General features: G+C 33.3%; 1 protein-coding gene across 4 annotated transcripts; it reads left to right on the top strand.

The window, feature by feature from the left end:
- Positions 1–117: 117 nt before the first annotated feature.
- LOC129798896 (endophilin-B1) lies at positions 118–27,115 on the top strand. Of its 4 annotated transcripts, XM_055842369.1 has the most exons (8): positions 118–336; positions 432–668; positions 774–970; positions 1,048–1,111; positions 1,285–1,320; positions 16,160–16,350; positions 20,273–20,435; positions 20,547–27,115. In XM_055842369.1, the coding sequence occupies exons 1-8, from the start codon at positions 259–261 to the stop codon at positions 20,655–20,657; spliced, it is 1,077 nt and encodes a 358-aa protein (XP_055698344.1). In that variant the 5' UTR covers positions 118–258; the 3' UTR covers positions 20,658–27,115. The 4 variants fall into 4 exon arrangements, with proteins under 4 accessions (XP_055698344.1, XP_055698347.1, XP_055698349.1 ...); XM_055842372.1 differs by lacking the exons at positions 20,273–20,435; positions 20,547–27,115 and adding an exon at positions 16,647–16,917; XM_055842373.1 differs by lacking the exon at positions 1,285–1,320 and having other exon boundaries at positions 122–336.
- The last annotated feature ends 239 nt before the right edge of the window (positions 27,116–27,354 follow it).

Raw genomic sequence — 27,354 nt, 5'->3', positions numbered from 1 at the left:
CCTCTCTCTTGCTTTTGGCGGTCATTTCCCCTTTTTGTTTCCACGCTTTTCGACTTTTTCGACATCCCCGCTCTAAAATCGAACACTTCCTCATAGCGCCAGCAGCGCTATTGTGTCGTAGTAGCCACAAATTGAAACAGTTTCTGTCAAATTTTTCGCGAGAGAAAATCGAATGAAATTTTTTGGTTGATATAAATGTGAAAAAAGTAGGAAAAAGGTGTGTTTTTTGTGTACATAGAAAAGCCCATTCGTGTCGAGATGAATGTGAAAATGCCGGATTTCAATGTGAAGAAGTTGGTGAAGGAGGCAGGGAGTACACTATCCCGTGTTGTACAGGTAACGGAGAGAGAGCAAAGTGGGAAATACTTTTCTCGAGAGTGGGACTCTCTTGATGGCTTGTTTGTTTTTCTTCAACGCGCAAAAATTAATAGTTGACGGAAGAGAAACTGGGCACGTCTGAGAAGACAGAATTTGATTCACATTTTGAGAATCTGTACGAGAGGGCAGAATGCACAAAAGTATGGACGGAGAAGTTGGTGAGAAATACCGAGGCTGTCCTCATCCCAAATCCTGGCAATCGCGTTGAGGATTTCATCTTTGAGAAGATCGAGAAGAAGAAGCCCAATCGTCTGAGTAATTTGGAGTACCTCGGCCTTGACATGATTGAAGTGAGTTTGCGATGGGGAATTTTCCACTCAAAAAATCTTCCCCCGGATCAAACGACGCAAAATCTTTGTCAAAAAAACAAAAAAAATCAAAATAAATGCTTTCAGGCGGGAGGAGAATTTGGCCAGGATGGAGCATACGGCAGTACCCTGATCAAAGTGGGTCAGGCAGAACAGAAGCTGGGACAGTGTGAGCGTGATTTTATCGGATCAGCCGGAATGTGCTACACACAGCCTCTGAAAAAGTTCCTCGAAGGTGAAATGAAAACCATCATCAAGGAGAAGGGTATCCTTGAAACCAAAAGGTTAGCCAATTTTAATTCATCCTGCAAAATCCTCCAGAACCAACCAGCCTGTGCCTGCAATTTTTTTCTCCTTGCAGATTGGATCTCGATGCGTGCAAGAATCGCGTGAGGAAGGCCAGAAGTATGCTGGGACAGCAAACGGTGAGTCATTTTGCAAGAGATTGTGGCTTTTGTGAGCAATTTGAGCAAAGAAAAGAAAAAAAAACTGTCCCCTCTAAATAATAATGTAAAACATTTTTTATACTAATGCCGCTTTCTGTCTTTGTAACATTTTTGCTCTCTCCGTGCTGCTGGCATAATTAACAAATTTTTAGAAAGATGGAATTCCACCAGAGGTGACTCTGGAGCAGGTACTGATCACGCTAACATTCTCTTTTGCCCCTCCCTCCATTCTGCATGGGATTCACAATATTTCAGAAATTGAATTTGATTTTCAATTATCTATAAATTTGTTTTAAAAATACTCAGTCTTTTTTATACTTGTTGCAATGACGTAGGTTTATTTATCGAATTTTCTTGGTGATTGCATTTTGTTTTTGTGCAATGCCAAAGAAAGTCGCTATTTGCAAATTCCAATGAGTTTGATAAGTTTCTGATGACTTGCATATACCACACGGAAACGGAATGTCCATTAAAAGAAGTCTCATCAGAAAATAAAACAAATATTTTATTAGTATATCCATTACATTATTAGCATTAGAATGTTTTATGTGGCCATGCACTGTTTTATATTATTCAAGAATCCACAAGAACCTTTCTAAGTTGCTTTTGTTAATTTGAAAAATGTCAATCATGGTCTCAAATAGCTCCAAAGGAATAGAAAAAATCATCGATTATTTCTTGGATTTTTAGTAAATACCTATGGACAAATTTTATCTAGAATATTACTTGAGATTAGGCATTTGATTATTCTCGCTTTTTAACCCTTTAAGGACGATTGGAACACCGGTGTCCCATAAAGAAAATAATTTTTCCTGACTGCCTAAAGTTATTTTTTTCTTATGTTTGTACGTAATTCCAAAGTAGAAGGTTTAAGGAATCTAGGATATTTTTTGGAACTCTCTAGCTATTTGCTATATATAATAAATTTTTAAGTTTAAAAATGGCAAATTTTCATATTGAATAAGGGAAGAGCACCAGCGATCGGCAGTGTTCCTCGGATCGTCAGGTTATTATCAGATTGTCGCACCAATTCAAATTAATTTTTAAAAATTATTAGCTACTTTTTACAATTTAACTCTCACAAGAATGCAGAGCATTAGTTCAGATTTAATTTTTAAAACCAATTTTCCGTGAGACACCTAGATTAAATTTGTGACGATCCGAGGTACAGAGTACTTAGTTGCAATTACAACTATTTTTTATTAATTTGTTCTAAAATTTTAAAATTCAAATGCACAGATATAGTTAAATAGATCACTAATATACCGATTAGCATACACAAAAATACCAAAAAGTATTTTGAAGCTTATATTTTCAACTAAATAATGAGCATGTCTCTTAACATTCCGATCCGTGGTACTCTTCCCTTATTGATTTTATTTATTTTTTATACTTCCAATTTTTTTTTAAGCAAAACCCTTTTGGCAATAAAAACTACAATACTCATACGTAATATTTTTCATCAAGCGAAAAATATTATTCATTGGTAGGGGACATTGGGGCAAAAAGTCACAAAATAATTTTTATTTTTTTACGAGCTACATGAGCACCTCCAAAATTTCTAATTAGCACAGTTTTATAGGAAATTTACCGCTCTACAACTCTGTGAAAGTCATTTTCTTCTATTTTGTAAGGAAAAGGTTTCTTTCTAAAAGTAATTTTGTGACCATTCTCAAAAATGCTGGGGCAAATAGTATCAGGCATAAGATATACTATCACATTTTGATTCGCTTTATTACAGGATCCCGTAAGTTCAAAAAAAATACCTAGATAACATATTTTCATAGGAAATTTATTCTTCTACACCTTTGTAAAACACCGTTTTCTCTGTCTGAGCGAGAAAAGCGCATTTTAAGCTATTTTACAAAAAAAAAAACAGACAAAAGACTGCAAATCGTTTGATCAATGCCAACAACAAGCAGCGACATATGGCAATAACGTTTCTTTTTGGTCTTAGGAGCGAGTTCTACAACTAATGAAAATAATGGTATATTTTAGGGGATTTGGAAACTTCGTCTTTTATGGCCTATACACACTAGAGGAAAATATGTCCGTATTGAAGAATTTTTCCTACACAAGTACAAGAAATTTGCTTCAATATGGACATAAATTGCTCTAGTGTGTAGATGCCATTACATGTTCGTATTGTGGAAACTACATTTTGTATTTTGCATTTCATCTTTCAAATATTTTCTACGAAATTTGCATAGGGTGAATGGTGGAAAGCGAGACACTTAAGAAAAAATTCAATTTCAAATCCATTTTTAAACTGAATAAATAATTATTTTTTACCAGTTTTTGTATCATGGGATTCTTTGACAAATATTTTAACAGAATCTTAACAGTTGTTATTAAATATTGCAACCGAATAATCGGAAAATTCACGGAAATTAAAAAAAATAACACATTTTGAAAAGATGGACAAAATTTTGGAAAGTTGGACAAAAACTTTTGGAAAGTTGGACATAACTAGTGATATTAATGACAAAATATCATACAAAATATATAGATAATCAAATGTTGAGGGTTTTCTGCGTATACTTGCACATTTGATGGTTATTCTAATCCCTCCTTTATGTCCGGGTAACAGTTGAGGAACGCTAATTAACAAGAATTTCCTGGACGTCCAACCAAAAAGGGGTTCTGTAAATTTCACAGACGCCTCGCGCTGTCCAGCAGTTATAGTTTTAAAGCGGATGCAATTTTTAGGACATTTCAATTTCCCATCCGCCCAAATCCTTTTCCACTTGCTTTGAGAGTTCTGTAGAGGCTCCTATTTGTCTTTCTCCAGGAGTTTTTGCGATATTTACTATCCATTCTGTCAGAAAAAGTGGTCTTCGGTATCTGGAAATTCCAGGAGAATCCATTCTCCTGGAAATTCCAGGAGAAATTTCCAGGAGATTTTCTCCTTATCAGTAGCTAACTGCTGTTGCAACTATTTCTCCGGATACTTAAGGATCTTTGTCGTTCTTGTTAATATGATTTCACTGCACAAAATCACCAAATTCATTCACCAAATCAATTTGTCCAAGATTTCATAAAACTTGTTTTAAAAGCAACACGAAATTAAATCACTTTTCTATCCTTTTCAAATGTAATATTTCACAAATATTTTTGATTCACCTTTTAAATGGATGTGTGTCCTTCGATTTTCACTGCGGACTTAACAAAATTTCACAAATTATGCCGAAAAATCAAACAAAACACTTTGATATTTTCCTAGCAACTTCCATAAAAAAACAGAGAAAATGACAACTACCGTGTCCAGGTTATGAATATCACACATGCAATACATTTTTTAAATTCTTCTTGCAAGTCATCCTTTGATTGTTTTATAACAATTTTTCCATTTTTAACTTCTAAAATAATCATAAAATTAGGTTTAATAATCTTTTTATCGAAAATTTAAATATTTAATTGATTTATTAGGGTAAGTGTGCCAAATTTCGGCATAGTTGCATGTAAGCACCGAAGTCCTAAGTTTGAAATGCAATATTTTTAATTCATATTGATATTTTTTGTTACTTCCTTTTCGGGAGGGTTGTGTGGAACCTTCAAGACTAGTTTATCATTTTTGTTTTCTTTAAATCACTTCCTAAAATATTGAAAAATTAATAAAAATATGGGCATTGCTTTGGGTAGTATTTCGGCCACTTTGTGTGAAATTTCGGCCACCTTTTTTCTGACCACATTTTGTGACGCAACGGATAGAAAATTTCAAAACGTCAAACGGAACGAGTTTAATATTTAATTTAATACGTTTATATGACTCACAAGCCTTGAGATCTTCCGTGTAATTTGTCCTGAAGACCTGAAGAGTAGCATCTCAATTTACGCGCAGATTCCCGTAGCAATTTGCACTTCCTGAACTCTTCCAAGGCCTTTTCCACATCATCTTTTTCATAGAAGCGATGGTTTTTTTCTCTGTACATTGTAGAATTCAGAAATTGAAAAAGGAAACATAAAATGAATAAGAAATTTAGGAAAGCAAAAGATGTGGCCGAAATAGGCAACACTACTTCACCGTAGAGACGCTCACAAAGTATATACTTTTTTACGCGAAATACAGGATCCAGCTGGGAAATTTCACCCGAAATTTAAAGATTGATTCACTATTAACATAAACAGAAACAATCTTTAATGAAAACTAATCAATTTTTATGAAAAACACCGAAGGAAAACCTTCTGCACTTCACCACAAATCACAAGACTGCTAGAGACACAATCGATCTGTCACATTTTTTGTAAGACTCTTTCCACACTGAGTTTTTACAACACAATTTAAATTCAAATTATACCTATAATTTAACTGTCTTTGTGTTAATACATCCTAAAATGAATAAATATTTGAAAGCAAAATGAATTCATTGACTATTCGACGATTACATACATAATTTTAATTAATTTATTTGCATGGCCGAAATTATACTCAAAGTGGCCGAAATTAGAAGCTGGCCGAAATTTGGCACACTTACCCTATCAAGTTTTTAGGGAGGTGTCTCACATTCCCCACTGCTTTGTCCAACTTTCCAAACTGTCTCGCTTTAGGCAAATGACCCTAGGCGATACTAATAACTTCCCAAAGCACAGAAAATCTTTGCCTCAACAGGCGATACTGATAAATTTCCCAAAACCACAGAAAATATCCCTATGCCCCAATAGGGGCCTACTGATAACTTCCCAAAGTACAGAGAATTTCCCTTTGCCCCAACTGGCGCTACTTATAACTTCCAAAAACACAGAAAATTTCCCTTAGCCATAATATACACTACTGAAATTAGAGCTGGAAGTTCAACTTCAAACTCAGACCCAAGGCGCATAGCGCCTTTGACCTTGTAAAACTGCACTTTTATTATTTTATTAGATAATATGCTTATGTGAAATGTATGGCAGACGAAATATTCAATTTTTGTAGAAAATGTATGAAAGACGAAATATAAAATACTAAATGGTAAAATACGAAATGTAAAATACGAAGATTCCGTAAACTAATTTCAATCACATTTTGAGTTATAGAAATTTCATTTTCTGATTTCCCCTTCTTTTCATATTTAAATGTAAATAATTTTACAATGGATAGATAACTTAATAAGGGGGTTCACTCGAGCGCCGATCCGTCTGTTTCTTCCAAAAATGGTGCCGATCTGCTGATATCGTGTCAATCTGTCGATCTTTGGCCAAATTGTGCCGATCTGTCAATATTTTAGCAAAATAGTGCCAATGTTGCAAAACAGGAAAAGTGCCCAAAATGCTTAACTTTTAGAATGCACTTTTCCTGCTTTGACACCTTCACTCTTCCTCTTTCCATTATTTATATTAAATTTATTATTATTTTTATACAAGAAATGTCGCGACATTATAAAATGTTCGCGACCCATTGTAATTTGGTTCAGTTCTACTCAATAAACCGCGAAAACTTCACCACGCCTTTTCATTTCGCTTCAGTGGTGCCGTGACCAGGAATAGCACAAAGTGTCACGTGTGTGAATATTCCATGAAGCGCACTAGCTTTAATTTACGCGGAAAAAAAGTGCTAGTCAAAGAAGTGAAAGTGAAGAGCAAATCTTGCTCTGGTGAAGTGAAATCCGCTGAACCCTCCTGCATAGCCGATTTAGGAGTCGCAGAACCATCCTGTGCAGCCAAATTAGAAGCCGCTGATCCCTTCAAGAAAAGCAGTCTACTACAACGGTCACCACCGACGCCTTCTACAGCCCAAACCCACCTATCGCTTGGAGTGACTCCTCTGCTGAAAGAGATCGAGAAGCTGCCTGTAGTCTTCAATTCATCCGAATCTGACGAAGAAATTCCTGTGTTCAACGAGGAAACACCAAGGAAAGCTACATCAAAGTCGTCTCAACATCTATCCTTGGGAGAACCATCAAAGGCTCCACAAAAGCTTCAGCCACAAAAATCATCGCTGGAGCCTACTCAAACATCTCAGCATCCTCCAGAGCCATCTCAGCAATCTACAAAGCCACAGCAGTCTTCAAAGCGATCACCACCACAAAAACCAACAAATCCTCCACCTCTGCCACCAAATCCTGTTCATCGGACATCTACATCGTCTACAATGTCGCTACAAGAGAGCAGAAACCTTCTTCAGTTCCAGGAACTCTACAAAAATATTCCTGTTTGTACGGGTGAGTCAAGAGTTATTGTCCATTTTCTCGCGATTTGTGATGGAATTTATGAGGAATTTTTCAAGCAATATGAGGGAGCAAGAGATATGGAATTTATTCGATATCTTTTGCTAAAAGTAGATTCTGAAATTTATGAAGTTCTAAGAGGTCAAAATTATAATTCTTATGAAGAATTTCGCAATGTAATTAATTCTGTAAATGAACCTGAATTGAGTATTGGAGAAGCTGCACTTTCATTACAAAAACTCTCGATAGGACCTAAGGAAACATTAAGACAATTCGCAAAAAGGGTAGAGGATGCGTTAAGGGCATTTGACTTGGCTTGTTCTGCCCATTGCGACGGGATTCTTTCCCCATCAGTTAAATCGAAAAATTTACGAGAGGCATTAGATGTATTCTGTAGTGCAATCCGCAATACCGATACAAGAATTATTATGCTGACGCGCGATTTTAAAACTATTAATGCGGCACTCACCTTTGCAGAAAACAGATTACGATCTCTTCCCTTCCACCCAACTGAGAATTCAGCGGAAAATATAGGAAACAGATCGACAAATAATTCTAATTTCAGAAATTCTCATGGGGGAAATCAGTCTAACCGTCCTAGAGATAATTCAAATCAGCCCCAAAACAACTCTCACACCCAAAATTCCAATTTTCGCCCAAATCATTCCAGAAATTTTCGCCAAAATCGTTCCGCTCATCAGAATAACAATTCGTCTTTTAATCGAACTTCTAATAATAATCAATCTATATTGAATAATACTGGTGGAAGATCTTCTTTAAATCCTAATGAAACTACGTTTTTCAATCCCCCAGGAGGTCAATTTAATTCCACCGCCCTCCCGCTTAATTCATTTTCTAATTGTTCTCAGACTCATGAGACACGCGAGTCGGAAAACGAAATTCGGTCGGCAGGTCAAATGCAATGAGATCACCTGTCGACCGGGAAAAAGTTATTAAAATACCCAGCTATTTTATTGAAAAGCCCGAAAATCCTCACTTATTAGAAGTATATTGCGTTTACAAAACAGATAGGGCTCAATTTACATTTTTAGTGGACACCGGCTCTCCTTTTTCCTTTATAAAACTTAGATGCTTACACCCGGAAATGCCTGTTGTGGTCTCAAGAACAATGGCAATTGGAGGAATAACTGAAGGTGTAGTGAAGACACTCGGTACAGTCTCACTACGTATGGGATTTACGTCATTTGATCATCAAGATGTCTTAGCATTGCTCCACGTACTTCCTAACAGACCATTCCCTTTTGATGGCATCATAGGGAGAGATCTTTTATCAGCATTAGATGCAGTGATACATGTCAATCAAAGGCTCGTTCTCTTTAACAAATTACAGATAGCTGTTCCATTCATTCCTTTTTCTCTGGATCAGCATCGTCTCCAAGATGAATTTAACTCGAATTCCCCTGGCCAAAATAATTTATCTAAATCGCATGCAAAAAGCGATCCGCTCTTATCGCCAGAATTCGATGATTCTCCCCAAAATCAGTCTTCCACGCATGACAAGACCAATGAGCCCACAGAAAGAATTTCTTCACAAAATGCTGATTCAGACCAAATTCAATTGAGACCCAATTCCGAAACTTATGTTGAATTTGCATTTCCGCATAATGAACCTCAAGTGTGTCACCAACATAATTTTGATGACAAAGTATATATTCCGGATTGTGTCATCACCCCAATAAATAATAAAGCGCGAATTCCCATAATAAATAAAAATCCGCACACAGTTCAAGTGCAACGCATTGCTCCGATTACTGACCTTCTCCACGAATATTGTGTATTCTCTTTGGAGCCCACCACTAAAAATGATGATTCAGATATAGAAGCAAGGGCAAATAAAATTTTGTCAATTCTTCAAGTTAATGAAAAACTGAATGTTAATGACCGAGAAAAATTGCATAGTCTGTGCCGAAAATATAATGAGGTATTTCATTTAGACGGGGACAAATTGTCACACGCAAATTGTGCAGAGTATAAGATCAAAACTATACCTGGATCCGGAATTATCAACCAAAAGCCTTATAGAATTCCCTTTCACCAACGAGAGGAGGTAAAACGACAAATTATAGAGATGCTTGATAGTGGCATAATACGTCCTAGTTATTCCCCCTTTTGCAGTCCTTTGATCGTGGTTAAAAAGAAACCAGATCCTAACGGGAATCCTAGGTGGAGGATAGTGATAGATTTTCGTCGATTGAATGAAATCACCATCAAGGATCAACACCCTCTCACAAATATAGACGATATATTTGATCGTCTTGGTAATTGTCGTTATTTCAGCACTTTAGATATGGCCTCGGGATACTATCAAATGAAAATATCAGAAGAAAGCAGACATAAAACGGCTTTCAGTGCCCTCGGATCCCATTTTGAATTTGAGCGTCTCCCACAAGGGCTCTGTTCTGCCCCAGCAGCCTTTTCGCGTATGGTTCGCGGGGTATTAGGAGATTTGCTTGAACAGCATTGCATGGCATATCTGGATGATATCATTGTATATTCCAGCACAATAGAGGAACATTTCAAAAAACTTGATGCAGTGTTCAAAAGACTTCATGAACACAATCTCCAACTACAACCTAACAAGTGTGAGTTTCTGAAAGCTAGACTAACATATTTGGGATACATTGTCACCTCAGATGGCTTGCGACCGGACCCCAAGAAAACCGAAGCTGTAAACAACTACCCTGTCCCTAGAAATCCAAGAGAAGTCAGATCATTCTTGGGATTGGCGTCTTATTATAGACGATTTATTCAAAATTTTTCTGCCATAGCTAAACCATTATTTGAACTCACTAAAAAGTTGAAAAGCCCTTTTCTATGGTCAGATGAATGCCAAATATCCTTCCAAATTTTGAAAGACAAACTGACTTCCGAACCTATTCTAGGTTATCCTGATTTTTCACAGAGCTTCATTTTAACTACGGACGCAAGTGACTACGCTATTGGTGCCGTACTATCACAGAATGATAAGGTCATTTCGTATGCTAGTAGGGTACTCAATAAAGCTGAGAGAAATTACTCCACAATTGAGAAGGAGGCTCTTGCAGTATATTACTTCTGTAAATACTTCAGAGTTTACCTTCTCGGCCGAGAATTCACACTAGTTACTGATCATAAACCTCTAAATTGGATGTACAATATTCGTGAACCGTCTAGCAAAATTCTGCGATGGCGATTAAAATTAGAGGAATTTTCTTTTAAAATAATCCATAAAAGCGGAATTCATAACACCAACGCAGATGCACTATCACGAATCCCCATTCAAAATAACGATATCAACTCTTTTGATACATCCAGTCATGCACCAGTCCCACAAAACTCAATTTCTGAAATTTCGCAACCTTCAAAAATTTTCGCTATCACTAGATCGAAATCAAAAGCAATCATATACAAAGAAAAGAAATTGCAAAGAGAACAAAATGATTCAATGGAAAATTCTAATTTGAAAATCGCAGAGAAAACTCAAGAATTTTCTGATGACTACGAAGCATTCCTAAATATTCGTGAAATAGACTTGCCTCAAGTGATAGAAGAAATTGAAGAAGAATACCTCGGAAATAATCTAAAGGATCCACGATTTATCCTAGTCACCTCCAGTCATATAAAAGAAGACTTTCCTGACATAGAAAAGTCTATCATTCAAAATATAATTGAAAATGTCGAACCTTATGACATTTCACAATCTCTTATGAATAATGTTCCCTATGTCTTCGGTAAACTTCCCAGAATTACGCAAATTCGCTATCAAGACCTATTCTCTATATTCGGTAAATTAAAAGATCACTGTGAAAGCACCGACATAAAAGTATTAAGAATCCATAAGTCGAATATCAATTTACAACATTTAAAATATTCTCTGATCAAGAGAATGCTGAATTTTATTTTTATGAATAGTCAAACGAAGGTCAAAGTACATCTCAATAAAATCATTCGACTTCAAGATCCGGAAAAGATTAACAACATCATTAAAGAATTCCATAATAGTCCACTTCATGGACATAAGGGAGTAACAGCAACATCTGCTAAAATCAAACAAAAGTTTTTCTTTAAGAATATGAATAGAACGATAGCAAAATTTATTGAGAGATGCGATGATTGCCAGAAGAACAAAATTAGTAGGCATACGAAAATGCCAATGATGATCACATCTACCCCTCCTTCAGCTTTTTACCGTGTGACTATGGATGTCGTAGGACCGCTTGCATTAACGGAATCCGGAAATAAATATCTTTTAACGATATATGATGAACTGACTAAATATTTAGTAGCCATTCCTATGGCAAATCAAACCGCTGAATCTGTAGCCGATGCTTTCGTAGATAAATTCATTTGTATTTTTGGGACCCCCATTGAAATATGTAGCGATCAAGGTGCATGTTTCACCTCTGATGTATTTAAACGAATGTGCAAATTACTACATATAACTAAAACTCAAGCCACCCCGTTTCATCCTCAAACCTCTGGAGGAGTTGAACGGTCCCACAGAACTCTCGCTGAATATCTAAGAATATTCACCCAAAATGGTAGATCAGATTGGGATAAATGGATCCCTAAAGCTGTGGCCGCTTACAATTCCTCCCAACACCATTCACACAATTTTACACCCCATGAATTAATTTTTGGTGAAAAATATGATATCTCGTCATTTTCCCACCCCACGAATGATCCTGTATATACATTCGATGACTTTATCACAGATTTAAAACGAAAATTACAAACTACTCAACATACCGCAGCTGAAATGCTAAAAACTAAGAAGGAGAAATCTAAAAATTATTACGATACTAAATTAAATCCTGTCCAATTTAAAGTAGGTGATAAAGTACTTCTAATAAACAAATCACTTCCAAAAGCGGGTGAAAGCTCAAAATTACTTTCGAAACGTAAAGGTCCTTATACGGTAACGAAAATAGTTTCTCCTTTAAACACGACAATACAGATCGGAAAATCTGAAAAGACGTATCACAATAATTTATTAAAACTTTATGTTGAATAACACCGCAAGGAAACTAACTGCACCCAATTATATATTTTAGGAATCTTGTTTCTTGTGATACTCTGGAGCCTCCCTGCTGTTGCACCGAACAAAACAGACTACCAACTTTGGCCTGTCGAAGACTCTCAGAACGCTTACATGTACAACATGGGAGAAGTTTGTCTCACTGATGCTGACTGGACCTTTGCAGTAACCCTGGAATTTCCCGACTTGGACTATAACATGAAAACCCTTAATCTGCACATAGGCGAATTGAATGATTTTTGCAACGCCATGGCTCATAACAATGAAACTAAACACCAAAAGGACTGCAGAGAATTGATAACAAAGATCCAGTACATGCATCGAACCTGCAACAGGACATACACCGTATTGAAGCGTCTTCTTTTACCAACTACCGTAAAATCAACAAGGCCTAAAAGAGGACTGTTTAATATCGTAGGATATGCATCGCAATTTTTGTTCGGTACAGCTACGCAGGAGGACGTTCAGGAGTTGAGTAAGAAGCTTGATATCATACAAAGTAAAGACGATCGTTCGGTAGATTTACTCAAAATGCATACATCCTTAATTAATGCTACTCTATCTGATTTAACTGAGGCGAAAACTGATTTACAAGCTACTAAAGAAAAAGTAAATAGTATAATTACTACAGTAAATTTAATACAGACAGAAAAATTAAATCAACATAAGGAAGAATTATTTAGGCATTTAGAACACATGGTAGTTATGGAAATTGAAAAATTGCAGCATAATATTGATGAACTTCTCAATATAGTCCACACTGCCATGGGAGGAAAGTGTCATCCTCTTCTCCTAGATCCAGACACTCTCGAAAAAGAATTGGGACAATTATACCCACGGATCCCTCAGTCTAAGGCACTACCTCCCCTCAAAATTTCTCAATTATATGAAGTCGCAGACTTAAAAATTGTTGGATCATTAAAGAGAATCACTGCGTTTTTAAAGATCCCTCTTTGTCACAAACCAAAATTTAATCTTTTTCATATCATACCCTTGCCCCAAGAACTTAATAATGTGTCTCGAATTTTGAATATTCAATATCCCTATATAGCAGTAGACAGTTTTAGAACTTCCTATGTTTTAATGAATTCCAACAAATTAAAATCGTGTAAAGGAACTTCCTTGCCAATATGTCATTCGAAAATATTTCGTTCATCCCAAATTCCTTCATGTGAGTTTTCTATTACCAGGGGCTCAGCAGAATTATGTACTTTAGTACCTTCAAATCCCAATTTTAACATGTGGATACATATCAACAACGATATATTTCTTTTCACCTTGTCTAAAAATGCTTCAGTTTATTTAAGTTGTAATTCAAAAGAAGTTGTTGAGTTGTCATTACCCAAAAAGGGAATAATTCAGTTAGAAGCTGGTTGTACACTCAGTAATGAAGGCCTGCACATAATCTCGAATATAGCTCTCGATAGTATTAACTCACGTGCCCTGGATATGGAAACTCTGGGAGAATTAGGAAAACTTAAAACTATCAATGCCTCAATATATACCCCTATCAAACCCCTTACAATTACTGCTAACGTTAGGAATGATCATCTGCAAACTCTCTTAAAAGAATCAATCCGACTTTCAGATGACCTACATAAGAATCATAGTTCTTTTATTAATACTCATATTATCCCTCAATCCTCCGGTATAATTGCAATCATAGTTATTATATGCATCGTGGTATATTTATACTTAAAGAAGTCATCTTTGGGTAATAGTAAAATACGATCTGCATCCCCCTTAACCTCAATCAGTATATCACCTCCAGTGATTTCGCCACCGATTCCTATTGTAGCTTCTTCGGTATTGCTTGAACGACCGTCATTACCTGCTCTTCCGCCTCCTCTACCAAATGACGTCTATGAAACGCCTATAAGAAAACCTATCTTTTTAAAATAACCCTTCCAGAGTATTCTTTTCTTTATATATAAAAAAAAAAAAAAAACACCGCCAAAAAAAAAAGTAGCTATATACAAAAATAATTAATTTAAGTAATCTATTCATTGTGTAATGCTAATATTTGCAATATTTTATACCACTATTTATTATACTATATTTTATATTCTATACTATACTATACTTTTCTATACTATTGTATCATTATTATATTTGACGATCACGGTAAACAAACAAGCTATAATTTATAACTATTTATTGTAACTTATAATCTAATTGTCTTTTTTTATTGTAAAACATAGTCTACATTAATGATATGAATTTTAAAATTTTATTGCCAATCGTATACAAAAATACAAATTATATACAAAAAAAAAGAAAGATACACCATTGTAAAAAAAAAAAAAAAAAAAAAATTTAATGTAATTAGATATATTAATTTATATGCCTTCGTCCAAAAGGGGAGGAGTGTTGCAAAACAGGAAAAGTGCCCAAAATGCTTAACTTTTAGAATGCACTTTTCCTGCTTTGACACCTTCACTCTTCCTCTTTCCATTATTTATATTAAATTTATTATTATTTTTATACAAGAAATGTCGCGACATTATAAAATGTTCGCGACCCATTGTAATTTGGTTCAGTTCTACTCAATAAACCGCGAAAACTTCACCACGCCTTTTCATTTCGCTTCACCAATCTGCCGTTTTCTAGCCCTTGATTGGCACTATTTTGCCGATCCCCGCTAACGGTTCACTCTGAAAGCCACTTATTCACCCCTTGTAATTTTATTTTTAACAATTTTATAAAACATAACTAAAAATAATTGGTAAAGTTTTGAGAAAAAATTGAATACAGGAAAAACATGTTCTTTTAGCGTAAAATGGTACTCTTATTTTGAGAAAACATCACATTAGGGCCTTGACAGACATGAGGATTAGCCGAGAGACGGCTTAGCGTAATTATATCAGAAGTAATGGTTAAACTACATTTCTATCATTTTCCACTAAGTCGTCTCTCGGCTTAAGTCGCAAGTGTGTCTAGGGCATTACACTCAAAGGTTTTGACTCAGATTTTTCGCAAATATGACACTGCATATATAGATTATTTTAAGAACAGTTTATTAATAAAATAAATTGATTTTGGTCCTAAATTATCGTCTCATTATCATTATCTGTTGAATTGTGTGCAGCGCTTTCTTTGCAAAAATTCCAATCTTTTTCTAAACTTTTTAAGAAAATCTTGAAAACGTCACTTATTTGAGATGAAACCAGATTCTGATAGTGTACAAAATTCTCTATCTTTCTGCAATAATCGAAAAATGTTGAAAATGCAACTCAAATTGCGGAAGTACTAAAATGAGATTTTTGGGAACATCTAATTTTTCAGATTTTTTCAGTGATAGGCGTCAATGGACAAATAATGTTCATCTGGATTACCTCCAAAACACATCTTAAAATGAACGAAATCGCCAGGGCCAATTTTTTCCAAAGTCAAAAAACATGTTTTTGGAAGGGATAAAAGGGCTAGGGGGTAATTTGGGTAAGTTAGTTCGATAGAAAATGTTGATTTGTGGGGGGTCACCGAAGTCCGGAAGTCAATATCTCTTACCGTTTGTCATAGCCAGAATGGAGAAAAGTTGAAAAAAAGCACGATTAAAATTGTGCTTTTTCTTCTTCTTTTCTGCTCTTTCTTGGAGTTCGAGCAGTTAAAAAATTAGAAAGAATTGTACTTCATTATAATGTCTTTTAATAACTAAAATATTTTTTTAGTTTTTTCCAAAAATATTGTGAATTCCAACCTTAATCCTGCTTAATATGATTTCTCCTGATTTTCTCTTCATTTCTTGCATTGTCTATTTTTTGTAATATTAAAAAAAATTGTTTGTAGTCCTAAGATGATTCTAAAGCGGTTCAAACTTTGAATGAAAAATAATGTGATTTTTAGGCTGAGCGTGACCTCCGAATAGCACAGTCAGAGTTCGATCGCCAGGGTGAAATTACAAAGTTACTCCTTGAGGGCATAAGCACATCACAGTCTAGTCATTTGCGTCATCTGCACTCCTTCGTGGAGGTTCAAGTGCGCTATTTCAATCAGTGTGTGGAAATTATGAATGGACTCCAGCGAGAATTGGCCAGGTGAGTTCACAGATTAATTTTGATTACCAAATAATGTTGCAGATGATGCATATCCTTCAGTGTTGTCCTCCACAGTAAATATTTTTCGTGCCTATTTCTTCTAATTTCTTTTCTCTATTCAATGTTCAATCCTTAATTTTTCTTCAAAAAATATAATTTTCTCTATTATTATATTCCCTATTTGTAAAAGAACAAGAAAAAAAATCAATGTTCGTGTATTCCTTTCGTTTTTGGATAAAAGATAAAAGAAGAAAAAAAACTTTATAAAACTTCTTCCAAAATCCTTCCACGTGCAGCATGCGTCCTCCAACGCCTCGCTTACGTGTCAATAGTGAAGATCTCGTAGATTGTGACGCGTCCGGGCCTCCCTTTTTGCTAACCACCCACAATGCCACTTCTACCCTGTCCACCATCCACAATCAATCGCCACAATTGAATGCTTTTGTCGCTGATTCACCCACAAGGAATTTACATGGCGATAGTGATGAGATTTTCAATGCTTTCGCTTCAATTGGCCATACAGAAAATATTTCTAGTGTCTAGAAAAGAATATGATTTGTGAGAAAAGAGAAATCTTCGATTAGCCCTTTAATGTGCCAGCCAGTACACCAAGATACTTTCTGCTTTTTTTTTACTTTCATTTGTGATGATTAGGCAACAATTCAATTTACCATAGAAGCATTTTATTGATTTTTTCATCATCATAACTTTTCATGAACATGTGCTCACTGCGCTCATCATCTCTGTATTGTTTCTGAAGCAAAACTTTTATTTATCCTAAAATAATACCACAAAGTTTTATTTTAACCCTGAGACGCATATTTCGGACAACTTTATTTCATAATTTATAAATATTTTGGCAATTAACGTAGAATCATTTTGCTTTATTGAATTATTGTTAAGAAAAATTCCAGAAAATAACAATTGATTTTTAGCTAATTTTAGTACACGAATGTACTAAATCAAATTGTAAATAAAAATTCAATTTTGAATTAGGACAGTCAAATTAAAAAAAAAAGACTGCTGATAAATTGAGATTCGTAATAATATTGCATTTCATATTTTGTAATAACTTTTTTAAGATTTGTGGAATAGCTATTATTTGTACGATTTAGTACAAAGATTAAACAACGATTAAACTAGCTATTCCCTAGCTCGACATTGATCATTTTCTGCCCTATAAAGTCTCCAACGCTTCAAAAAATCGCTTTTTTTCTTTCGTTGCATCAGAAATGGTAATCGTGTACATCAGAAATGTGAAAACCAGGTTTAGTACATTTTGTACTAAAAATTTAATTCTATTTATTTTTTCGCTTTTCATATAGGATGCATATTTTTCAGCTGCATTCCAAAGAATGTTTTTTTTGTTTTAAAGCGTAAGAAGCCAAATTTATTAGGGTAAATGTCCTAATTCAAAACCAGTTCCAGACGCTTTAATTTTGTCAGAAGATTCAACACATTAAGTTCATATTTTTCTGAATAGAATTGCATAAATTTGCTCCTTGACTCTTCTAGAATGTTACTGTTAAGTGAAAATTCTTTAGATATAATTTGAATACTTCTTAAATACAAGAAAAATACGCGAGCGTAAAATGCTTCTATTGGAAACATATTAATCTAAATGGAGACAAAGGAAAGTTTCTAATTGGAGACAAACAGTGTAACTGAAACCGCGACGAAAGGCTTGTGAAAATTCGCAAACAAATAACATAAATTTCTGTTTATGTATATTTGTAAATTACTAAAATTTTTCTGGAGTATTAAAATATTTCTAGAAACACGATAATGTTTCCAGAAAATACGCTAATGTTCCTGAAAACCAAAAAATAATTGAAAACAGTGAAACGTTTTCAAGAAACTCTAAAAAAAAATCTGGGAGCAAGGAAACGCTTCTGGTAACACGAAAATATTTCTGGAAAAACACAAAAGTATTTCTGGACTACGAAAACGTTTCTGGGAACACGAAAAATTTCTGGAAACACAAAAATGTTGACAGGAATTTCCTGGAGCATGGAAATGTTTTTGGAAAAACACGCTAATGTTTCTGGAAAATCAAACAAAAAACTGGAAGCAAGGAAACGCTTCTGGTATCACGAAAACATTTCCGGAACATGGAAACGTTTCTAGAAGCATGACATTTTTTTTGGAAACAAAAACATTTACGAAGATTTTCTGGAGTATGAAAATGTTTCTGGAAATACGGATATATTTTCAAGAGATATGGTAATACAGTAGACTCTCACTCAATCGGCTCTTTTTCAATCGGGCGACAAATTTTGTTGACAATTTTCACGTTTAATTATGAAGCTGATTCGCTCACATTCGCTGTAGTTCTTCCTATTTTATCGTGATTCTTTATAATTGAGCGCTTTTTGTGGAATTTACAAAGGCTTTGACGCTCAATTCTATCGCTAAACATTTTGCTAAACATATCGCTAAACCGGATTACATTTTGCCCCATATTCCCGATTGAGAGAGAGTCTACTGTATTTCTGGAAACTCAAAAAAAGTCTGGAAGTAGATAAACACCCCTGGGAAAATGGAAATCTTTCTATAAACACAAAAACATTTCTGGGAACATGAAAATATTTTTGGAAAGACAAAAACAAATTCCAGAAATCCAAAAAACATTGACGGAAATTTTCTTGATCATCGAAATGTTTCTGGAAACACGGAAGTGTTTTTAAAATATACGGTAATGTTTCTGGAAACAGAAAAACGATTTTGGAAAACACAAAAATATTTCTGGAACATGGAAATTATCTCTGGAAATACGAAAACTTTTCTAGAAATATGGAAACGCTTTTTCAACATGCAAATCTTTCTGGACATAGAATGTTTTCGGATATACGAGAATCTTTCGGGAGAAACAAACATTTGCGGGAAATACACTTTTTAATTACTAATAAAAACGGTCAAACAGAAATGATGTTTCTCTCGTTGCCGGTATTACTGAAATCTCATGTCAAATATGTCTTTTATGAATTACCTCCCGTAAATCAAACTTACTTTTTATTTTTTTATAACTCAATGAGTTTTTTACGGAATAAATTTTGGGAAAGTGAGGATCACAGTTTTTCTCGAAATTGATGCAAAATAAATTTGACTTGTTTCTTATTTTTTATTGCTCGAACTCTAAAGAGAGAAAATTATTTTTAATTGTGTAACTTTGGCGCCATCTACGGTGGGCAAACAAAGGTTCCATGTTCTCAAGAGCAAGTTTTTTCTTTAAATTACGTTTCCTTATAAATATCAGAAAAAGTAATTTAATAATTTTAAACGCAATTTGTAGGTATAATTTTTCTTTTGCTACTTAATTTTTAATCTGCTTTTCTTCAGTAAAATAAATTTTTAAATTTGAATATTAGGGTTCTGTTTACTTATTTTTTAACGTTTTTTTCTCATTTTTTCTATAAACAATTCTCGCATGAAATGTTTGTAAATATTACTTATAATATTAAATAAATAAATTTAAAAAAGAAACAATCATATCATTAAAAAAACGCCTTAAAAATGTAAATAAAAGTAAAAATGTCATATCTCACTTGCACATTAAAGGGTTAACAATTTCGCTCACACAAAACTTCTGAAAAATTTTCTTTCTTCGCTCAAACTAAATCCACTTTCTCTCTCTTAAATGTTTTATTGATTTGAATCGAAGACAATTGGTTAAATTTTACAGCAACATTTTTTGGAATTCTATCAGCTTTAAATAAATCACCATTCAGCTCTATAATTTCTTTTTATTTTTTTACTCTTTTCTTTCCTGTTATTTGCTCGTAACAGAATAGAATCTTTTTTAGCAAATTAAACGCGTCAAAATTTAAACAAATATAGCTTAGTTTTTTATTGAATATGCAGATAAAAAAATGATTTTTATTTTGAATATAATTTGACAATGAAAAAAAAATGAATTTATTAGTTTGGGAGGCCCCAATCCGTACGTTCCCGTTGGACTTCCTGATGATAAAACCAACAACGATGCAAACGGTAGCGATGTGGGTGGAAGTAACATGAAAAGGGCTCGTGTCCTGTGTTCTTATGATGCCAGCGGTAGTACAGAGCTCAATCTGACAGCGAATGAGGTGCGTAGGTGTTTTGCCATAGATTTAAGAAGAACAAAAGAAAATCCCACCCTTCTGAATCCTTGGGCAATAAACCTCTCTTTTTTCCCTTTTTTCACTTGAACTTTGCAGGTGATATTTGTGTCAGAATGCAATCCACCGAATCCCGACTATATGTACGGGAAACAAGGCTTGCTCAAAGGACTCGTTCCACGGGCTTTTCTCGAGATGCTCGACGATTGAGCGGAATGTTTCTTTTATTATTCTGCTGGCAGAAATTTTATGTTGATTCTGGCAGAGGACAAAAGACACATTAACAATGTGGAAGGACAAATAATTTATTCACTATACAATTAACGATATAATAATATTTACTTATATTTAGAGATGATTGAAGAAAAAAATTAAACAAAAGAGAAAGAAGCATGCAAAAAAAACACTGTCAGGTGTAATGTGAGATGATTTAGTAAATAATTTAACGAAAATAATATCAAACAACATTTACTTAAAGAGAAAAAGAACACAACGCAATACTCCTTTGAATAGACTCACAAAATATAAATATTTTAATTGAATCATAATATTCTTATGCAATTAATTGATATCAGAAAAACATCTTGAAAATATTTTAGAATTTTATTTAAATAACCATTTTCTTATTTGAACACCTTGAAATAACAATAACCAGGGTGAGAATTTATATAGCAATAGACTTATTTTTTGAATTAAATCTCTCCTGAGAGATTCCATCAATTAAACTGTGTAATAATTCCATGACAAAGTGGAAATAATTTAATTGTGTTACTCGAAAAATCACTGAGGATTAAATTTCATTTTTTTTTCGTAAGTTGTCAATTGAAAATAGCCATGAAAACTTAGAATTAGGGGAAAGTGGGGCACATTTGAATTAAGGCACTGTTGAATGTAATTCAGCTTCGTAATTGGTTCAGTTCAATTTAAAAATAGGATAAAAACCCCTTTTTTAAAAGTGCCCCAATTCAAATATGTCGCACTTCCCCTACTGTTTAGCTGCTTTATTTTAATTGAAAAATTTATTTAAAATCACTACGATTTAAATTTGATATCGTATAAATTGAATTTTTTCAAGGCAAAATGGGTAAGTCTAACGGCGTTATCACACTTGCACATTAAAATTTTAATGTGATTCACAAATATGTTATTTGTGTCTTTGAGTCACTTAATATTTGGGGTTTTTCTATTTAATGATAAAGAAGTGGACTTGGCCTGCAAAAATAAGTTTAAATTTACCTAAAGCATAAATATTTTTCACATTAAAAGATTAAAGAGAAAATCGCATTAATTTTTCGCATTAATGCTATAAATCAATTTATATCAAATTTTGCGGGCCAAGTCTACCTTTTTATCAACAAATAGATCAAATTTTGAATATAAAATGATTCAAACACAAATTACACATTTGGACTTTCACCAGCGACAATTAATGTGAATCATATTAAAATTTTAATGTGCAAGTGTGATAACACAGTAAAGCAATTCTGAGATAAATATTTAAGTCTTTAAATGGATTTTTAAAGACTGATTCGTATTCTTCGCTAAAGATCTTTAATTTTAAAATGTCAAAGTTCTCAAAGTTTTTAACTGAAAGGCATCAAACTTCACAATAACGAAGTGAAATGGAAATGTCACACTTTCTTCAAGATTTCTTTCATTTGAAAGATGAAGATGATCAAGATGACATTTTTAGTCTGTAAATATTGGATATTATCCTACAATTTCTGAGATAAATATTTAATTAAATGGTAAATCCTAATCTTTGGCAACTGAATGGGTCAAGTGGTTAAACACTCGCTCTATGAAGCGAGTGTCTTGGGTTCGAATCCCCTTTAGATCACTAGGAATTTTTCTGGCGAAAAATATGTTTGGATTACATCCATTGTACTTGATTCCACGGGGCATAGGACTGATAACCTCATCCTGTATGAGAAAAAAATAATACTGCATGTCTAGAAATTCCTTTGCGGGAAGGCCGAGTTCCTGTACGAAATGTTATTCCAGAATCATACTGGACTAATTTTTTCATACGTTTTTGCATAGAGACACTGAAGAGTATTGGCAAGTTTTTTCCTAAAGAGAATTGACTTATCAGTTTAATATATTTCGAAATCATGCATTAAAAGCTATCTAAAAATACATATTTCATAATGTTCGCCGAAATAATACAAGAACTACGAGCAAATTTGTTTAAGTCGCGGTACAATATCTGCAAAATTTTTAAAAGGAAAAGTGAAAAATATCTTCACTTTTTATTAGGCTTGATGGGCCCCTGTCCAGAATTATTATTATTATTGTTATTATTATAAATTCTTTAACTTAGCTTCTCGAACAAGGGGGGGATCTTTACATTTTACGCCCGGACGTCTTTTAACGACAAGCCACACAGTCGGGGAGGGTTAGGAAAGTGGAATGCAGATAGTAGAAAGTCGTAGGCCAGTGAAACACTACTGAGAATCGAACCCTAGTCACTTCGTGTAGAAGTTCCCCGGACCGACGACTTAACACCTTTGACCACGAATGCTTTAGCCTCTGAAGGCTGATTTATTTTTTCCAATAAAGTTATTTAATGTAGGAAATAGGAAGATAAAACCCACTCCGGTTGCATCAGGGTTATTCCACCTTTCAGGATAGGATAAAACACGTATATTTTGGCCAAAGCTTTCGGCGCTACAACGCACCTTCCCAGTCGTAAAAATCATGATAATGTCTCTGAAATTTGTCTCTTTAACTCCTCCGCTCCTAATGAGAATACACCGGTTCAGGATTTTGCTTAATTTAAGATTTTATTTCAGTTCAGGTATAATGTTTTAGCTAAAAACAATATTAAAAGTTTGATATTTTAAAATTAAAAATCTGAATCGGAATAATACGAATAAACTTTTAAAATATATTTAAAAGTTTAAAAGAATTTAAAAAAAAAAATGGATCAGAATTGAAGAAAAAATTACCTTAAAACCCAGTGGAGTGACATTAGCTCTGAAAAATGCGACCGGTTTTAGTGTAATTTTTTCCCTGTTTTCGTACACATTTCACGAGATATCTTGAAAACGGCATTGAATAAATGAGCAGTAAAAAGTTAAAATTGATCAGTAACAAAAAATTTTGAAACAGTGATATTATCGTCCAAATTTTGGCAAAGGGAAAATAAAGGGCTTTTCACTCTATATGGAACTATTTTAAATGTTAAATATATAAAATAGACCCATTTTTGTAAAGATTTAAGTTTTTTACTGACCATAATCAGATATTTTACTGCTCATTTTTAATTTTTTACTGCCCATTTTGAATTTTTTACTGCTCGTTTGTTTTTTGCCCTTGAAAACTACCAATTTAGGATTTTCGGTTGCCTGTTCGTTATTAAATTTGCTTTTATTTTGTATTAGTATTTTTTGCTAATTCATTCTACAATGACAGAAAACAGCTAATAAACTCAAAAGTTTTTCCGGTTCGCTAGAAACATATGTGAAACATAGGAAATGTCATGTCCCTGTTAAAACCCGTTAATATGCATTTGATGAAAAAATGTTGTGCCAAAATGTTGAACTGTACGAAACTGCCCCCGAAATCAACAGGCTACCTTTGAGATTGCAAGAGATGACTGGTTCCTTCAATAGTTCAAAAAATTATTGAAAGTTACATTGTTTTATGGGATTTATCATTGGGTTTGTGGTTTTCAAAGAAACTCTAATTTTCTTACTAGGGTTGGGGTACATTGGGACGATTTAAGATACAAACTGAAGGCGGTATTACGAATTATTACTTGAATAATAAATTGACGCAGGTATTATGAGAGTAATATGGGCATAACCTAGACTAGATTTTTTCTCAGAAGAATCGACTCCACTACAAAAAAGCTAAACAATTTATATGACAATTTTTTTTCTTTGAACATTTTGTTAAAGATTTGTTAAATTGGTTCTAACCAATTAATTTATTTAAAAAGACGTGATTAATAGAAGAATCAAGCTGCAACTTGGAGCTGATTTAGTTGTCAGAGGAAATGCATCTCTTCGTGGCATTCCTCAACACCAATTGCAAGAGCTATACAAAAGAATTTGCTTACTAATAAAATATTGCAATTTTGATATAACTGGGCTCGCGATAATAGTACTATATTCAGTTTTATTATCTCCAGAGACCTTAAACCTTTTGCTAAAAGAGTTGTTTTGTTAGGAGAGAAAGGCCGTTAAATACAATTCTTTTAGTATAATTGAAGGATATTGAACGATTTAAGAGGGAAATCTGAAAAATTTCAGTGGAAATGAAGAGATACGGATATGATTTGTTAAAGGAAATTCTTTTCTAAGTCCTATCCAAATCGTTTTCTCTATCTGTGAGAAAAGCTCTTTTTAAGCTAATTTTAGAAAAAACACACAAAAGACTGCAAATCGTTTGACCAATGCAAACAACAAGCGGCGAGACATGATAATAACGTTTCTTTTCGTCGTGAGACATCAGAAATTGCTTCGGTTTTTCTCACTTTTTGCTCCATACGTTTTGTTACTTTTTACCCCAAGTGGCCATTTTTAATAAAAGGAATTTCTGGAGAAAATTTCTTCTAAAATAGATAGCGGCTTCGTATTCAAAGAATCTAAATCATTTAGGCAATAATCACCAGTGCGTCAATTTTGGAAAATAAAATAGGTAATTTATTGTAAGGACATTATTTCAAAAACGACTAAAAATTTCAAAATTTTTTATTTTCTAAATTCCTTTCTAAAATCCTCTAAATTCTAAAAAAAAATCTAAAGTTCGAATTCTAAAAGAAACTTACGACATTGAAGAAGGTCAACGGAGGCTATCTGTGGAAAAAATTTTAAGTTGCTATCTTTTTTTATCTTTGATGATATTGAATTTTTAAATTTTCGATTTGTGACTTTTTGCCCCAGTCTCCTCTAATGATCAGTAGGGGACTTTTTTGAGAGAAAAATTTCCAATTAAAATATTCTCATTCAATTTGGACTAAAATCGGCGATTTCACATAAAAATCAGTGCTTTTTATAATAGACTCTTTCAAGTCCTCAGTGATTTTTTGTTAAATAAATAAAACAAAAAACAGAAATATTCAATTAAAATTTTACTACTCGAACTCTACCGAGAGATTTATAAGCTCAAATACCAAAATTATCACATATGAAAATGCTGCCCTCCCTAAAAAGAAATGTTTTTACCATCAATTAATCTCACTTTTTTATATATATTTCTATTTTTTTTTAATTTTTGCATTGCAATGCAATTACACTGCCGACCAAGATTAGGATCTCATTAATCATTTTTTTTATTTTCTTATTAAGGGTTTATTTCCTTGGAAAATTAACCTTATAATTTTTGATGTCTTTGGTCAGCGTTAATGAAGATAATTAAAACAAAAAAAAAGTCAAAAGTAGTGTTGCATGAAATGCTGTTGTTATGACCGGCGCACAATAACTTTTGTTTGTAAACATGTTTTTAAAATTTCCCATGAGAATGAGCGAGATGACTAGATCTAGATCTCATTCACTCTCATTAAAATGTCAAAAACATGTTTACGAAACAAAAGTTATTGTGCGTTCGGCATTAATCTCAATAGTATTTTTTTTATTATTATTGAGAAATATATTACAATAAAAAATATGTTGTAGTAAAAGAAAAAGATAAAGAGAGAGAAAAGCTGTAATTCCTTTGGAAATGCTGTGGTATTTATTTATGTTTCTTCTTTGTATTGTTTTAAAAGATTTCTTTTGTAAATTGTTTCTTGTTACAAAAAAAATATATAAAGAAGAAAATTAAAAAAAAACTCAAGATTATTGTGAAAAAAAAGACAATTTAAATCAATTGTATACATTGTAAAAGATAAACCAATTTATTAAATTCTTATTAAGCTTCTATGTAAACAAAAATTCCTTGATGAACTCTTTGAAGAAAAACAAATGTATCAAAAATTTATTCAATTTATCCATGTCTCAATTTATTCAGTGAAGAAGAAAAAAAACTCTCGAAAATAACCTCTTTAATGTCATTAATGTCTTTAATCTAATTAACTTAATGAACATTCTTCCATTGTAATTGTTAAAGTGAAAAAAAAGAAGAAAGAATGAATCTATTTAAAACACTTAATGACTACGTAAGTGAACACATTTTAAACAATTCATTAAATAATTATATATTGAATAGTTAAAAAAAAATATTTAAAGGACGAGAATAATTGCTAACAAAAGGAAGTTAAATTGAAGGGATAGTTGTTGAATTATACTTTATATATAGCTTCTGTCGCCATGTATGTTGTTTGTCAATTATTCGAGAAAAAGAAACACTACAAAAATTACACACTAAAAACGAGATTCTTGGAGCAAAGAAAAAAATCTACAATTTAGAAATTATTGAAGACAGTGCAAAGACCGCTTCGTTCAATTGTTGAGAGTGCCTCATAGAGTGGCAATAAGCAAATTAAAACAAAATAAACCTAAAACATCGCAGTTCTGGAACAAAAAGATTTTAGAACATTTATCATCACGTTAAAATTTAGATTCATTATGGAACAATATTATACTCCGTGTAGTTACAGCCCTGCCGAAATGATAAAGAAGGATAATTATTAAAAGAGAAAATACGAATCTTTCAATTTCATTTTATTCATGAAATGAAGAAATAAAAACAAACAATAAATTTGTGATGTGTTTAAAATATGACTTTGTTTTCTTTTAAATAAAATCCATTTTTTTTAATTTGTAATGCAGCCTTCACAGCAATATTACCACTTTTTAGGAAGACTAATGGTGGTACTACAATAAAGAGTGAGCATTCTTTTAACAGTTTACTGTTCTCAAGTGCTTATACATGATCTATTTTTCTTTGTAATGGTTCCTATCATGACTGTTTGGTGGTTTAGTACAATGAGAGGACTGGGAAAAACTGTCGAGATAAG

Source organism: Phlebotomus papatasi, chromosome 1 (genome assembly GCF_024763615.1).
Source record: "Phlebotomus papatasi isolate M1 chromosome 1, Ppap_2.1, whole genome shotgun sequence".
NCBI classification, from domain to species: Eukaryota; Metazoa; Arthropoda; class Insecta; order Diptera; family Psychodidae; genus Phlebotomus; species Phlebotomus papatasi.
The sequence above is the reverse complement of the archived record's forward strand: the minus strand, read 5'-3'. Positions and strand labels throughout refer to the sequence as shown.

What these genes read in the sequence shown, in the direction of transcription:
- LOC129798896 (XM_055842369.1), top strand. Translation starts at nt 259, where the DNA reads ATGAATGTGAAAATGCCGGATTTCAATGTGAAGAAGTTGGTGAAGGAG. An exon ending in GGTATCCTTGAAACCAAAAG is followed by an intron (nt 971 to 1,047) that starts GTTAGCCAATTT and finishes TTCTCCTTGCAG; the next exon opens with ATTGGATCTCGATGCGTGCA. An exon ending in CAGAGGTGACTCTGGAGCAG is followed by an intron (nt 1,321 to 16,159) that starts GTACTGATCACG and finishes TGTGATTTTTAG; the next exon opens with GCTGAGCGTGACCTCCGAAT.